Consider the following 16,830-nt stretch of genomic DNA (forward strand, 5'->3'; position numbering starts at 1 on the left):
TGGCTTGTTTACAACCACACATTGAAATAAAGATATATTTTTTTCTTTTTCCAGAATGTGTCAAAAGTGTGTGTCACAAAGCACATCTCTGCTGGATTTGGATTCAGGAAGTCTGTTATTAAAAACTCAAAATCTAAACCAAGTTATCCACATATAATTGTTTAATATCACACAATGCCAGGAATCTGGGATTGTGTACCATCTGCTAAAGGAATGAGATGTGTCACAGCCTCGCTTCCAAACATGGGAGCGCTTGAAGACATGAGTGGGTTTGGCAGAGGAACAGCTGACTGGCTCCTCTGCAGCCTCTGACAGTCACGCAGCTGACATTTATCAAAATGGCTTCCTAAGCCTGAAAGAAGGAAGCACGATACAGATACAAATAATCGTTTGTGGGCTCCTCATATGGCAGCAAAAAGACCACAATCACAATCCTCAATCTAAAATGTCTTTATTCCTTTGTTTTGCTTCTCACACACTCTGATGTCCTCCTGGGGGACACTCACAACACCATTCTAATTATAATCCTGAACCTACATTCTCCAAGAATGGAAGTTTAGCCAGACACTCCTGTGACCTAAAATTAGCCCCTCACACCCCCCATGGAGAGCAGACTCCCCGTCAACACACACACAGACACACACACACTAAAATCACTTTACTTTTTCCGAACTTACAACGCTGCTGGAAGTATTTCACACGCCTTGGTGGATTTTGCTTTTCTTTTTCCCCCCACATTTTGTGCGGTTTTTCTTGGACTGAAAGAACACCTGAAAGGCCTCGATGGTAGGTAGGCGTTTTGGGACAAACATCCATTTTTTTTTGTTTAAAATGATTGCTGTTCATTGATCTGCAGATTAAATGCTTCCATTTTGATACCAATGCTTAAGGAGCACAATAAATCGGGGCGCATTTGCTCTTTAGCGCTGTAATTTCACTTTTATCTTGTTTTTACCCTGTAAAACAGCAATTATAGATACATTTGTCTTTGAGAGGAATCTCACATGCATTCATTTATTACTTCAATATCCATTGTTACTATTATCACAATAACTATGTCCAATAAACCACGGCATCACAGCTCTGTCTTCCTTTGTAGTTGGCGATTCAGAAGGAGAAGCGTTGACTTGCCTCAGCCCGGAGCTAAATGATCTTGGGCCAAGCTGCCAACATGAGTTTGATGGACATCTCGAAGATCTTCTCTCTGCTGCAGCCAAAGGAGGAGGACGAGCACAGCGAGCAGTGCCAGGCCTTGAACAACGCTGTGAGCAGAGATGATGTTATTCTGTTAAGTGAGCTTTTGTCTCAGGGGAGCTACCGGAAGTCCATCAATGCTCTAAGCGGCTGGGGCGTCCCGGTGACCCCTCTGCGTACTGCCGCTGCACTGGGACACCTGAGGTGTTTGGAGGTGCTGCTGGATCACGGTGCAGAGGTGAGATCAGGACAGGCCATAATGCTGCGTGCAATGGGATTAAGTCACCAGGCATATGCTGACAGTCTGCTGGTGTGTTTGAATCCAGGTTGACAGCCTGGACGTGAAGGCTCAGACTCCGCTCTTCACCGCCGTTAGTGGGAAACATCTGGACTGTGTGGTCGCGCTGCTGAAGGCCGGGGCCGATCCCAACGGTAGCCAGTATAACAACTGCTCGCCAGTCCTGACCGCTGCTCGGGAGGGGGACATCGATGTCCTCCGAGAGCTCTTGAGGTTCGGAGCAGAGGTAGATGTGAAACCCAAAGTTCCAGAGTGGGCCACAAACGCCACAGCGTGCAGAGGACCCCTTTACATCTCAGCTGTTTATGGACACCTGGACTGCTTTAAACTGCTCCTCCTCCACGGAGCCAACCCCAACTATAACTGCACAGACGAGAAGATGTTGGCCAGGATCAAGCAGCCAAAGACGGTTGTGGAGATGTGTCTCCGGTACGGATGTGGGGTGGAGTACATCCAGCTCCTCATAGACTTCGGGGCAGATGTGTATCTGCCCACACTGATTGTGGATAAATCTACGAAGCAGAATGAAGCTCTGGCTCTGCTGCTCAAAGCGAGAGGTGAGATGCCGAAAACAGTTTTTTTACACAAACACAAAAATGCGTCACGGCCTAAAAACAATCTTGTTGATCCACGTTTGATTTGTCTTCACTTCAGTTTGTCCCAAAACACTGATGGCGCAGACTCGGCTTTCGATACGAAGATACCTCACACTTCCTGATAAGGAGGCTGGGATTGACAGTTTGGACCTACCTCCGATGCTGAGGAAGTACCTGAAGCACAGCACTGCTGAGCTTTTATGATGCTCAAGTTTGCTACTGAGTGTCTGACCTGTTCTACTGTCTTTACTCATTGATTGCTGAGTAATTCCACTGGCATTCTCTTTGTTTTTACACATTGCTATAAAATGTCCCGGTATTTTTTATTTTATTTTATTTTAAGAATTACTTTGAGGTTTGTGGTTATGATTAACTGTGATTTGAATATATAAAGCTGATTTTTAAGTATTCTTTGTGAAGGTTCATTTCCTGTTGGGTTCCATGTTTAAGAATTTCTTGTCCTTGAGACGTGTAGCACCAAGGTTGACCGCTAGAGGCCGCAGTAATACTGATTTCTGCTGCATTCACCTCGAAAGAAAAATGAAAAACAATAAGTTTTCCATCTTTATCTATTACATAATCAAATAGAGTTTCAGGTGTGTTCTTCAAAAGAACAAACACACGCAGGCAGAGTTTCTGCAGAACACAGCAGGGTGTCTTTGATCTTTGATCATGTTAGCAAGCAGAGTGATCAGTCTAAATTTCAGCGTGGCCAACTGGGGGATTATGTTTACATAAGTCTCATTACATATGAATTACTGCATATTCATGCGCTCGCTCACAGTTGATGAGTCAAAGTTGAGAATCCTGAGACGCATCCTCGCATTATTGCCTCGTGTTTCAAAGCCTTCCTTTCATAATGCCTCCTACAGTTAATGGGTCAGTTGGGACGAACACCTACGAAACAGGAAATTATGCTCCACTACAGGAAAGCCCAGCACGATGTTTTCAGTGGCACATCTGACGCTTGACATTTGGTTTCTGTAGAGGTTTTATTTTCAACAAAAGTACAGCTATATCAGATATGGATTCATTTTTACAGCAAAGTACAACATATTCCCAGTGCTTCTGATTACATCAAAACATATAATGTACATACAGTTGGAATCTCCACTCTCCCATTCACAGTTTCTGGATTGAATAGGCATTATTTTCAGGATTTTCATTTCTACAACAAATAATCAAACCCAAAAGGCCACCCAGAAAAAAATAAATTGCTAATGGTGACAAAGGATGCTGTGATTTTTCTCCAATAGGCAAAAAACCAACCAAACAAACAAAAAAAACAGACCTCAAACTAGATGATATTATACAATGAACAGATTCCAAAGATGAGTTGTCAGTCTTCCGTTGTTGTCGTTGAACACCACATCAATACATGGCTCGGTGAAGACTGTTGTACCCTGACTATTCTGAAATCATAGACCAGATGCAAAGGCTTCCTAACTGAAGACGCTGCTATGCGAGTGTGCACGGGTGGAGCGAGCGGCACTAGCGCGGCCTGCACGAGGCTGTGACGCATCCCATAGACAGGCCGCAAACTTGACTGAAGGAAAGATCTTCAGTGGCACGAAAAGTTCTCAGCAACAAGGTCGGATGAGACAGAAACTAAAAGCACGCCACACATCCTTCCATGAACGGGGTCCGAACGGCAGCGCTTGATACCGCACGTGGTCAAAAGAAGAGAAGAACTCATTTGCGCTGGCGAGTCGTGACGAACGCGTTCCCAAAGCAGCGACGAGCACAATGTGAATCTCAATGAAGTACTGAGTGCATGTGTGTTCAGGATTATGTTTATTTTTAGCTCATCCCGAGAGGTTTCGCATTTATTCCCCTCATCTGCGTGACTACAAATCTATACACACACACACACACGCACACACACACCCACGATGATTTGATCCACGGCCGTCGTAGAAAAATGATACCCGTTTTTTTTTTGCCTCAGCGGTTAACGGCGTTAAAGAAAACGGTTTGACCTTTAAATGAGAAGGACAGAAGCGGAACGTTGAATAAAATGAGGGTTCGGTGCCCATCTCATGTGGGCAGAGAGCATTCATTCACCTGCTGAGAGTTCAGTCAGCACGGGGGGAGGAAACAAAGCAGAATATGTCCCGACAGCCTCCCCCAACAAAACCTGACAATAAATAAGACAAGCGTTAGTGGACAGTGAGCGGGGGACAGGTGGACAGAGAAAACTACTCCCTTTAGTGAGATCTGATGGGTTCACAAATGGCAGCTTCTGTGATTCGGGAAGGAAATAAAAAAAAAAAACCCAAAGAAACTAAACAATCTGTTAAGAGTTTTCTTAAGTCTCATGCAAAATATTGGATGCCACAAGCATGCATTTACCTGGTACTGAGGTCTACAGCACGCTAGGACTGGAACAACATTCGTCTCCAACGCAAAATACCAATATCCAAATATATGATCTGTAATTTTATTTTACATTATTTACAGTGTGCAACTAATAAAGGTAAAATAGATGATTCTCTTAACTCACTCTTAATAGTATACTAATGTGAAGCTTATGTGAGCTAATGAAACGTGTTTTTTTTACACCCTAGTCTACTAAATTAAATCCTCTTTTAAGTTAAATAGATAATAAAGAACCTCTGTCTCCTTTAAATGTCTGAAAGTAAAATAAACCTTTTGTGCAATAACATTACCTCTATGTGTAACATATTCTAATAGTGAGATTTGTGTGTTTCAGTCAGACACCACAGCATCTACTCATACAGGAGGAGGCCTGACCTCAGAGGTGCTGACCTAGTGGATCTCAAGCACCGGGAAAAAGAGATTCTCCCAGTATGAGAGAGACAGAGAGAGATGCAAGTCTCCCACTGAAGGGAAAATACATGACTAATTCAAATCTGCCCGTGAAACTGAATAGATAATCACTAGTGGAATGCTGGAAGGCACTGTTAGATAGCATCTCTCTTCTCCGCAGCAGAACGGGCCTGCGAGTGTGCATGAATATGTCTGTGTGTGTGGTGGTGGGGAACGGGGGCGGGGAGGGGAGGGGTGGTAGCACGGGACCTGAGGTTACCATGGCCTGGGAACCGATCTTTTCTTCTTTTTTTTACCGTTTGCTGCACAAGACCAGAACGTTATCTTCCACAACAATCTCACTGGGAGCCATCTCTACAGACACCAGCAGCCAACTCACCCTTTTCTCAACTTTCTTTACTGAAACAAAACATAATTTACACAACATACAAAACAATTGTAATGTCTTTTTTCCTCCAATTGGTTATAAGGCCTATAAGAAGGCAAACAAATGACATAGAACAATATAGAACTCTTCCAACTTACATTGTAGTGAATAGTGAAGATATATAATGTTATATCACATTGCACAAGTTGTCATACTGTATATGTACTGTCCATGGGGTGTTGGAATTCAACACAAAATGTACTTCTGTATCAGAGGTAAGAAATAGAATCACAAACCAAGGACAGATGTGCCACTCACATTCCGACTGTAGAAAAGAATACACCTTAGCTGATGTTGCCCTCCGTCAGAAGTGCTCTAAAGCTGGAGAGGTGTTGGGCCTCTCAGAGCTGCCCCGGTGGGGTGGGGTGGGGTGGGGTGGGGTGGGGTGGGGTGACTGAAGTGAATCAATCGGGCTGGGCTACGGCTAATTGGCAGAACGTGGTTCCGACCTGGACAGGATCTCGTTGGGAAGGGGGCTGGCATGATTTTTGAAACTAGAGTCTTTGGCGACCCATGAACCCTCTGGACATCCACATAATGCACAAATCCATCTGTGCCCCCCCCCCCCCCCCCCAGGTGCTCCTTTGGTCTCCCCTCTGCTGTTTAGGGCTGTTAAGGAGAGACCCCCTCAGGACTGCTGTGCTTTGGAGAATAAGAGCAAATCCCGAGGATAAACTGTTCTGTACTCACAGCTGATGTGGAAGAGACTTTTTAGACATTTTAGACGGCGGCCAACATGTCACATTCCCTTAGCTCTGAGTGGATGCTTTCTGATGTGTTCCGGAGGTAGGCTGAACTCTTTCCAAAAATCCAGTGAGCTGCTGGCACAGTGCTACAGGGGTGGTCTCTGGGGAGAGCGGGGAAGAGCTGGCCGACCGTAGCCTGCAGATTTCCTGCTTCTAGCCATTTCATCTAAGTGGCTAACCCACTGTCGAGAACGGCCTGCAGCCCGTCGGTGTGATCGTGCATGAATACCCTGTCAGACCTCATTGGCGAAAGGATGTAAATATTCTATCGGTGTTCCGACTATTGATTCTGTTCCTGACCCATCGTACCGTGGCCAGTGGCAGGTTTCCAAAACAATGACGCTCTTCCTCTGGGAGCCAGTGACTCACAGAGCCCCAGCAGGCGGGTAGAGAGATAGAGAGGACAGCAGGTTTGTTGCCAAGAGCATAAGAGGAAACGCTGTGACTGCTGAGAACAGGCGGCTGCAGCATGCACAGGGGTAACGAGAGAGCAGTACAGGGCGTCCAGGTGAGGTCCAGATGCACAATTGGGTAGGATGGCGTTGAGAGCGGAGCCTCACACGAATCCTTCAATCAACCTGAATTCCGTCTCACATTCAGAAGAATGCAACAAGCTTTCTCAGGTCGTTGCAGCACAGCAGGATTTTAGCTTTGGGACACAAACGCGCGACACAGAATGCTCTCACTCGGCCTCGCGGTTCCATCTGGACGATGGCTTTAAAATAAAACAATAGAACAATCTGAGTAACTCCGGAACATTCAGATGGCGTGAAAATGCAGAATCTGAGGAAGGTTGCTGACAGTCGACTTAGCTGGAGATGCATTAGAACAAAGAATTGGACTTAACATATATGGATTGTAAAGTTGTTTTTCCTTTTCACTCGACTTCTCTTCAGTCCTCGCGGTGTTCCATTCACACTTATGAATATTGGTCCTTAACGTTAAAGTCTGGTGTACACGTGTTGGATGTTTTTGTTTTTCTTCTTCATGGAACACGATCGTCCAGTGTTTAGTGCTTCTAAGAAAAATAGCTGGTCCTTCAGGAGAGTCTGTGTATCTCTATTTCTTAAATGGAGCTAATCTACTAAAATTTTGCCAGAAAGGAGCCTGGCCTCTTTTGGATTGACTGAATTCAAAAACCTCTCCTTGTGCCATGTCCTCCGATACCTCATACTGCCCCACACTGAGAGGGTCCTGCGGAGGCGGGTATGAGGGGGGCGTGCACCTGTTTACACCTAGGAAGACAGGTGCAAAAGAACACAAAAGGGAGGGGGAGGAAGGAGGTGCGATGGTGCAACCAAGAGGGAAAAAGAAGGGAATAACAGGGGAAAAACGTCAGTAACACATCTGACAGAGAAACAACACAACATGAAATCATGCTTCCAGAGAAAACAGCCAATGATGCACGGAATGAGCTATTAGTCCCAACATTCCTGCATAATACACCTGAGACATGATCCTTTATCTTAACATGATGGAAGCTGAATTGAAATAAAAGTGGAATTCAGCTCTAGCAATGAGACAAGGGACACTAAAGATGCTATTCAAACAAACCCTGTGGCAGGCAAACTAAAGAACCAATGGGTGACGGTGAGCTAACCAGGCTGTTCTTCTGCGTTTGTCGGCAGCTCGTTTGTTTGAATAACACCTGGCGATACTGAAAAGTTGGAGCCAACAGAAAGCTGTTAATATGCACTTAACTACAGCCTAAATGTAGTTTAGCTACGGTCTACAAGCACCACAACTATGCTAGTGCAATTCTGAGATTAGATGCAATCGATATTCGGAGATGAGTCAAAAGCTGCCATGGCTTCACGAGAAAAAAATCCCGCTAGTTGTTTTGGTTTAGTTATTAAGACATTTTTGGTGCATTTCTGTTTGTGGAACAGATTTTTAGGCAATCCTGAAAACAAGGATAAGAAAAGATTGAACGCATGGCTAGTGCCAAAGTTCATGACTACAGCCCCTAGTGCTGCTTAGCTGTTGCCATGGCATCTTATTGTGCTAGCTCTAAGGAAAACTCTAGTGGATATACCTTTATCATTTTCAAACCATGTCCATACAACATGGCCTTCTTTCTCAAGATGAAATCTATAAATGAATCTGAAATTCAAGAGAGTACTTCACCTTGTGCCAGCCATGTACACATACAGCACTTAGAAACAGACATTTACTCTTGACAGATGTCTACAGGGGGTCCTAATGTCAGAGACAACATTCCAGCAGTGGTCACAGGTTAATTAGCACCTGGATGGATGGACATGCTTACTGTGAAAGTGCTGGTAGCAAAATTACCAGTAATGGTACGTGTTTAAACATCTAACCTCACACTGAGATGGCTAAATCAGGAAGGGCGATACCAGCTGTTTTGGGACATGCACGTCCTCGATCGAATGGCTTTCTTGAGTAACTTTTTTTATGTTATTGCAGTGAGTATTTGGTGAAGTTACTACAGAGTATTTAGTGGTTTTAACTCATACCGCACCACAAAGACCTTTTCCATACGCATCTCATGGGCTCTTTGCTGCACCCCAGCCGTACGTAACCAAAGTCAGGTGATATTTATGCATCCCAGATGGAGCCTAGCTTTAAATTCCTTTGGAAGTCAATCATATATTTGGGAATCTTTTGGAGTCTTCTACTGCTGAAGACCATCTCAGCGTGCTCTGGCCCCTTTTCTCTGACCTCTGGCATCAAGGTTCATCCCGAGATTTGCCGCTCACTGGATATTTATATATCAAAGACAGATCACCTTTCTTACTTACTTACAGTCTGATGCTAAATTTGAGCTCCGGTCGACATGTTGAGATGCACTGAATATCTATAACGTGATTGGCTGATCACATCCTGTGGTTGGCTCCCATCTGTATAAAGTGTCTTCTGTCCTCTTCCTTTCCTCAGATGGTGGTGTCCTTTCAGCCGTCTCTCCCCTCAAATTCTCTTGTTATTCACATTTTGTTTCCTTGCGTTGTATTTTATGATATTCACACCAGTTTGTTCCTGGATCACACAAATCCCATTTACTCTGAGTCCATCTGTCCACCTGCAGTCCATCTGTCCCTCCCTCCCCTGCCCCTAGTCACGATCTTAGCATCCTAACATGTGCACCCTTGAAGTGCCACAGAGTCACTGATACTTGTCTCGGAGCCAGGTTATTTTCTGATTCTTCAATGGCTCCAGTCATCTAAAATCACCTGCAGCCTTCAGGGCAGTTGTTTTGTTAAAGCAAATGATGCAGTAAAAGGTCTATGAGGCCCGTACCATGGTGTTTCTAGCACCAGATAAAGATGCGAGTGTCATCTTTAAAGGTGCGACAGGATTTACGTGTCCCAAACGTTGATATCACCCTTTCAACTCAATCCTCCATGCAAACACCCCTCTGTCTTTTCATTGGTGCTTAGCAGTTACTTCAACGCATATCTCGCCACCCTGGTCTACGTGTTGGCGAACAATTGATTCAACGGAAAAACCATGTTGAAAGCTTGAAAACACCAATCCACTAGCCATCAGCTCCCCAGTCATAAACCCAGCGGGTGTGTTTAATTAAAAAAAACAAAAACGTGGCAAGTCAAGAAAGTAGGAAAGCAGATTCAGTGAAGAGTAAACAGCGATGAGAAGACAGAGCAGACCAGCGAGGGGAAAAAAGAAAGAAAAGAAAATCACCTGATATCTTCTTGTTGCCTCACCTTTCTGTTTGGTCACCTTTCTCACTGTCATGGCTGCCTGTCGCTTCTGGTATTCAGAGATCTCGAAACCTAAGAGAGCAAGTTAGAAAGATTTACGTCAGATTTTGACTGTAACGAGTCACAAGGAGCTATATGAAAATATACAAATACATCAAAACAACCATCCACCCTAAACACAAGATTGAATCAAGCGACTTCTTCGACAACAGGAGAAGTTTATTATTGTGTGCTGTCATAAATGATGCCTGGGTAAACGTTACACAAACTCTCAAAAAGTTTTTTGAGAGTTTTCTGGGTCTCAACAAAAAACTGGAAACAGAGAAACTGAGACTGTTGCGTCTTCATCCAGCTTTAGATTCCTTAAAACATTGATGGCAGATGAAAGTTCTCCACTCTCAACAGCCCAAACCCTAACCCAAAAGGCCACAACAGACCCATGTACTGTGGGCATACCTGTCAGTTCTTACTGCTGAAATAAGGCAAAATATGTTCCAAACCTGAAATAATCCCATTTTCCAGTGACATCCTTCACTCTTTTAAAATGTCTTTTCAGACACAAGAAGTACCTATTTTATAGTTCCAAAGAAATCCCTCCTTGAAGTGCCACTTGACAACCTTCTTGTGGAGAGGGGTTTCAAACAAGACAGCAGACCCACAAGCTACTTTATTTATGGTGGCCAGTTAGCCCCTGGTAGATTCTCTGGAAGTAAACTGCTCCAAAGGACCAGGCAAAAAGTGGCCCTGGAGACCCCAGAGAGGAAGCTCAGGGTTGGCGTAATCTGTGAGAGATGCTGGCCTGGAGCCAGAGCACAGGGAAGATGCCTGCTGGAATCTCTCTGTCTACAGGCTTTGGCCAGATTCAGTCTAAAACCATGGCAAAGGTCTATAGGAGTCCAGAGCTGCATGGAACACACAGCAGAGCCGAGTACCCTGCAACCCAAACGATGAAATAAATCTAAAAATAAGTCATAGGTCATTTGTATCGTGCGGTCAGACAACCGGAAGGAGCAGCCGCTATGAGCTCCACCTAAATCCGGTGGTGTTTACATCACTCTGCACTCCAGCTGCTGGCTGTAGTTTCGCATTACAGACGGGTTGGCAATTACGGAGGCGGTGATCCAACTTATGCCAATGCACAACGACAGCCAATGACCTCACTATATCAACAGAATGACAGCGGCAATCACTTCCTCTGACAGCAATAATTTAAGAAAATACTAGAAAACAGGCTCCACCTCCTAAAATAAAATGGATCAGCAAGTCAGCAAGGATAAACTTCCTGTTGATGAAGAAATAGGTCCTTTCATGGTACATTGCTACAAATAGGACATCTGACTGGACCTCTTCTGCTCACTGGGAAAGACTGAAATGCTTTTCAAACACGCAGATGCAGAACTAACCAATTTTCTCATCCTCCTGAACCATTTTCCTCTCCTCGTGGAAGGCCCTGAGCCAGCGGATCTTCTCCTCCGGTTTCTTGGCCAAGAAGATGTGGATCTCCTCGCTGTCTTTGTTGCACAGTTTGAAGGCATTCTTCACACTCACATTGAAGTCATCGTCGCGCCCGTCTATAGCGTCCCGCACCTCGTAACGATCCATGTCGATGCGGCCCTTATAGTACAAGATGTCCCGGCGTATCAGATCCTGAGAAAAGAAAGGAAGCACTTATCAAGATGAGCGCTGAACATTACAGGTGTTTGTGGAAACACTACACCAACACAATTACAATGTAAACACACATACCTCATAATACAGTTATTTGGTTATTGTGACACTGATACTAGCTGGAGTTGCCCACAGCTAACGACCGCAGTGTATCCTATTTCGTTTGCAGGCTGCTTTAGGTTGCAGAGTCCCATGAAGGACAACAAAGGCAACAAGTATCAGTGGACAAATGCCAAAATAAATGGTGTTCTGGCACTGGGGGACACAGAGACGATGGTTCTGCTGCAGCAGAGCTGGATTTTCCCATGCTTCCACGCTGTACCAATGTTTCCGCAGCAACCACAGACAGATGAGAATTCTCCCCATTTACATGGTCAGTGATAGTTTCAGTCACAGGGGACAGTTGTATTTGTGAGCTCCTGCGAATGATTTACTTGTTTGTGTGTTTGGAGACCACTAAAACACTAGACAGCCTTGAAGAATAGATTGGAAAGGATGTAGCGATTGAGTGGCATACACACACACACACACACAAACCTGTTACCATCATCTCACTTTTGGTGTGTGTGTTGTTACTGGCACATGATTTATAAAAGTTTACACTTACTTAATTAACCATGGGTCTCGACTGTAGTATTAATACTTAATATTAACACATCACATTTGCCAGGAAGCCAAAAAGATCACTTTGAAGAGCTTGACTGAAAGTGTTTCTGCAGGTACGAGCATATCATTTATTAATTGAAGTCTTAATTCTGAAAACGTTCTCTTTCTATATTTTGCATGTTGGCTAAATCAGGATAACCCAGGCACCTACTGGCACAGCTTTTGTACTGGGACAATATAATATATTGGTCTAATTGCAACAAACTAAATAAACTAAAACAAATGAATAAATAAATAACAGGCTACTATAAATAAGCATGCAAAGACAAATCTGAGTCAGTGCGCTGGAGGAGCTGGGAATAAACAGCACCCTATTACTAATATTCCCTCAGGGCTGCCAATACGCATGTAGTACTTAGGATCTGCTACAGAATCGTGTAAAACTAAGACTAGAATTCACAATTGAAGGTGTATGGGCGAGGAATTTATTAAGGGAACACTTGCAGTGACAGGAGTACAGAAGATAGAACAACAAAAACAAACAATGCCCATTTTAAGTGTTTATCTGTTCTCCTTTTGGTGTATTCAAGTGTGTGATGATGCTGATGATTCAGCTCCTCTGTGTGCGCACACGTGTCTGTCTACGTTTGTGTCTGTGAGAACACATTGAGCAGCTTAGCCGAGCATGAACATCTATCTAACAAGACAGCACAGCCTCGCTACAGCCAAAACAGCCACAGCTCCCGTTTGGGAAAGGTGCAGAGGATTAGAAAACGTCTTCACTGGGGGGGTGCTAACATCTCAAACAGTGTTATATAATCTATTTGCAGAAAGAAGTCACATTGTCTTTAAACGTGTCTGCCACCAGACATGTGATGTATCGTCTAAGATAATACTTTCATCAAAAAAGAACGTGAAAAGCTAGATGTATGGATGAGGGAGATGGAGAGAGAGAAGAGAGCAAGCCTACCTTCTTACAGAGGACCAGCTGGTGATCAAAGAGAAAGAACACTCGCTGCTGGCTGCGTCCATACGGCTGATAGATCCATGACAACTCCCCAGTGTAGATGAGCTCCGAGCTCCTGTCCAAGATATCGTCCCCCTAGATGAACACACAACACACAAAGAAGACATATGCTGAAGGCTTAACTCTGCTATCGTTCAGGTCAGGACTTGAAAATAGTTACATAATGTTTTTGTTTTGACTCTGATGCTGTCATCAAGATCGCTGTCAAGTCCATCATCTTAAAAAACAACGAAAAAAACAAACCAATTACTGAACCTATTGTAAAGATGTATTTGGAAATATAAATGAAGCTAGTCCTGATAAAGCCAGGAAGCCAGTCCCATCCATCTAGTCTCTAGGTTGGATCTACTGTACCTCTCAAGCACCAGTATAGAGATACTTTAAGATATTTTAAAAAGATAATCATCTTTTATGTGATGAAATTGTGAAAGTCAAATATATATATATATATGCATTGCAACAAGTAAGACATTTGTGTTTTTTGAAGACAATTTGGGATATTTGAACATATACAGTTAACCTAGGTAGTTTATTAAGATACCAAAAAAGCAATATAAATGAAAAAAAAAACATCTGTACTCGGGCATAAAGACACACAGTGATCTGTCAGTTTATCGACATAATATAGTTGGATTTAATCACGTATACACGTCCACACACACCTCCCAGTCCAGGACAGAAGCTTGCCACTGGGCGATTTTGTCAATGTTCTCCAGCCTTCGCTTCCTCTCGTTGATCTGCTGAGTGACGTTCCTCATGACAGCCAGAGCAGCTGCCACATATCGATAGTCACTGCAGACAAAGTGTGCACGTAAACTACTCTGGCAGAATGCAAAAGTCAAAGTTAGAGCTTCAGCCATACTTGAATTGTTGTAGCAAGGAATGCTTTAGATGAGCCTTACATTTCTAAACTCAAGAAACAGCATCCCGACTTCCACGCTACCGTCAAAGTAACGCAGCGCCACTATATTCACTGTAAATTGAATCATCCACAGTTTACTCTGACTGCATCTATGCTAATTGAGCAGGGTCTATTTCCCTGGCTTAGTTGTGATGTGGATCCGATCTGCAGATAATGTGCAAGTGTGTGACGGAGCTGTGAATGTGTGTGACAGAGCGGGCCTATATCTGGCAGATTCTCTACAGTTCCTAACACTGCGATCTGGCAGGGAGAAGAGGCAGAGCTGGCACCTGTCCCTCTCTGGCTGAGAATGCCTGGTTTGTGAATGACCTGGAGCTGGCTGAGACACGCTGAATCACTTACACCATGTTTCTGTGGGTTTGCACCATGCATGAATTTGCACATCTGGATGTTTGTGTTTGTGCCTGCGCGCCATAACAGATCTCCGCACCCTGTTTATGCGGAGAGTGCCAGCAGAGGTCCAAATTCACATTTAAACACTCATCTATTTATATCCACAGTTGGACACATTTATCCGATGGCCATGTACCACATGAAAATATTTAGCACACTGAAGCTACATCAGAGAGATGCTAATGGCCGAAAAAGATGGTATATCCTCATGATACGCTGCTGCTGTCTTGATCTGCAATAACATTTCAACACCTTACATGTAAATTGGTAAATACACAAACATGGAAAAAGGCTACGTGTGGCGCCAAGTCAAAATTATCCCCGCGTCCGTGCATAGATGAGCCTTTTTCAGCGTGAAAATAGAGCGCCTGGCCAAAAATGCTTTGACTCCACACACCTGTGATTTCACATAAGCTGCATTAAAAACCAACACATTCAGCAGATTAAATGTGGCACTGGCCAAAGTGTGCCGTACCTGTGCTCCTGAGCGGTGTATTTGAGAAGCTCAGCCAACTGAAGCGGATATTTGCAGATCTTCTGAACAGGGGTGAGCAAGAAGCCGTCGATTGCGATGTCGATCATTTGCTGAAGGAGGCGACAGGCCTCGAAAAAATGTTGGTACCTCCCGTCCCTCATTAGCTTGCTGAGCTCCATACAGGCATCCAAGTGGTTGTTGCAGTATTCTGAATAGATCCAGAAGCCATCTTGCTGATGAACAAAGGAATAACAACATCCATGTTAGAGGGGAGAAAAAAAAGAGGTGAAAAAACATAATGAGAAAATACATAATGAACTTCTGTAGGATAGGAAGCAGATTTTATTAGCTTCGCTTGCTCAAGATCATTATCTTTTTATCTTGTTATGTTTGATGGTGATATCATTATCTCCATAAGTTAACTGCTGGCTCAAGTTAAGACAATTAAATTCTCACCTTTGGATAACAAGCCGAACAGATAACTACCTGCTACGGCTGGGAAGCATGCAGGAGAATATTTTCAAAGGAAATCATCCTCAACCTACGTGTTCCAAAAAGCACGGTCCAATTTCAGAGAGATGGGGATCCTCTGTGTTGTACTGTTTCTCCAGGTCTCTCACAAAGCCCATCTGGAACCGGTAGATATCCTCGATGTTCCCAAAGATGACTTTCAACTGGTCATCGTTGAACATGTCTACGCGTTTCCTGCATTGACGCAGATACCCCTGCAACAAAATCAGCCCCAGATTACAGCAAGGCCTTCGCTGATAAAACTGTTACATTTGCAATTGTCTCTCCTTGTACAGATGCCGCTAAAAACATCCCGGATATTAAAAATCATCCCTAGAGGAACCAATGGGTGTACCACGGCTTCACAAAATTAGCAAAAGAAATAATGATTATATATTCCAAGCAATATAAGCTTAACCCACGTGTGAAATATCAAACACACATCTGGATGAAATAATTTTCTACAATTTCTGTACTATATGACCTGCTCTCTCTCTTTAATAACTGTGCAAACCTCTAAAATTTCATGAGAAACATTTGTGAGTGTGTCTGAAGTGAAGTTTGAAAACTTGGAAACATGGATAATGTTTGTAAATGTTTGTCTGGTTTTAAGATCACTCATGGTAAAATCTAAAATATACTGCAAGAACATTAACAATTTTTCAAAACTTTTTTGGAGGTTTTATAAAACTTTGAGTAGTTTCTAAAGAAACACACCTCATGTCACAATAATGTAAAACTATATTTGTATGGGGGGAACATTAATAGGTATCAACAAAATAAACGTGACAAGACGGAGTTGGTAGAAAAAACAGATAAAGCCTTTAAACTTAAAAACCAAGGCCAAAAGCAGTTGGATTGTGTTTTAAATGTTTAGTCATTAGCAGCTGTCTGATCAAAGGGACTGGTTATAGTGGGTCAGAGAGGCTAAAAGAATGGGAAGGCTGGGCTTCATCTCAACAAACAGCCAGTTGTTTGTCTTTATCTCCCTCTGGAATCACATCCTTCCTGTACAGTAAATGACTGATCGTTCAATTCCCCACGTTATTAAATGACTGCTTGGCCAGCGAGATCACTGCTGAACCCAGGAAACTGGCTGAAAGCTTGTAACACCGATGTGACGTCACCACTGTTTAAAGAGTACATATAACAAAGCCGTTTCACCCCCCTTCACCAACCTGAAACCTAACTGGCACAGTTACACCCCAAACCTGCCCTCTGACTTTGTTGTGGTTTGCAGAGTTGTGGGTTCCCAACAGTTGAGAATGTTTCTCAAAGCATTTATAGACGGTAGGTGGATGAGGGGGAAAACTGCTGATACAACCACTAAAGCTAAAGATTAAGCTAAATGTTCCTGGTTCACCAACATTTTTTTCCTTTCTTTCTTAAAAATATCCTTTTCATGAGCAATTCTGGGATGCGGTGCCAGAATTTAGAAAAAAAAAAAAAAAAAAACTACATAAAAAAACAAATTAAAACCAGAATGATTAACAAA

The 16,830-nt window shown here is 43.4% G+C and overlaps 2 protein-coding genes across 8 annotated transcripts in view; one reads left to right on the forward strand and one right to left on the reverse strand.

The window, feature by feature from the left end:
• The first annotated feature begins 544 nt into the window (after positions 1–544).
• LOC101068309 (ankyrin repeat and SOCS box protein 12) lies at positions 545–2,292 on the forward strand. Its single transcript, XM_011610847.2, has 4 exons — positions 545–786; positions 1,100–1,432; positions 1,521–2,049; positions 2,147–2,292. Exons 2-4 carry the CDS (start codon positions 1,148–1,150, stop codon positions 2,290–2,292), a joined length of 960 nt encoding a protein of 319 aa, XP_011609149.2. The 5' UTR covers positions 545–786; positions 1,100–1,147.
• A 774-nt stretch (positions 2,293–3,066) lies between these two features.
• Positions 3,067–16,830, reverse strand: part of LOC101077650 (rho guanine nucleotide exchange factor 9) — a 36,269-nt gene continuing 22,505 nt past the window's right edge. For 6 of the 7 annotated variants that reach the window (XM_029847098.1, XM_011610848.2, XM_029847101.1 and 3 more), the window contains 7 exons: positions 15,371–15,550; positions 14,826–15,058; positions 13,698–13,827; positions 12,979–13,110; positions 11,138–11,381; positions 9,738–9,806; positions 3,067–7,286 (listed from right to left, as the gene is read on the reverse strand). In XM_029847098.1, the coding sequence (XP_029702958.1) occupies positions 7,111–7,286; positions 9,738–9,806; positions 11,138–11,381; positions 12,979–13,110; positions 13,698–13,827; positions 14,826–15,058; positions 15,371–15,550 (1,164 nt within the window). In that variant the 3' untranslated portion in view covers positions 3,067–7,110. Of the gene's footprint in view, positions 7,287–9,714; positions 9,807–11,137; positions 11,382–12,978; positions 13,111–13,697; positions 13,828–14,825; positions 15,059–15,370; positions 15,551–16,830 lie in introns of all 7 variants that reach the window. The other variant, XM_029847100.1, reaches the window with a different exon arrangement.

This window comes from Takifugu rubripes, chromosome 14 (assembly GCF_901000725.2).
Source record: "Takifugu rubripes chromosome 14, fTakRub1.2, whole genome shotgun sequence".
Classification (NCBI taxonomy): domain Eukaryota; kingdom Metazoa; phylum Chordata; class Actinopteri; order Tetraodontiformes; family Tetraodontidae; genus Takifugu; species Takifugu rubripes.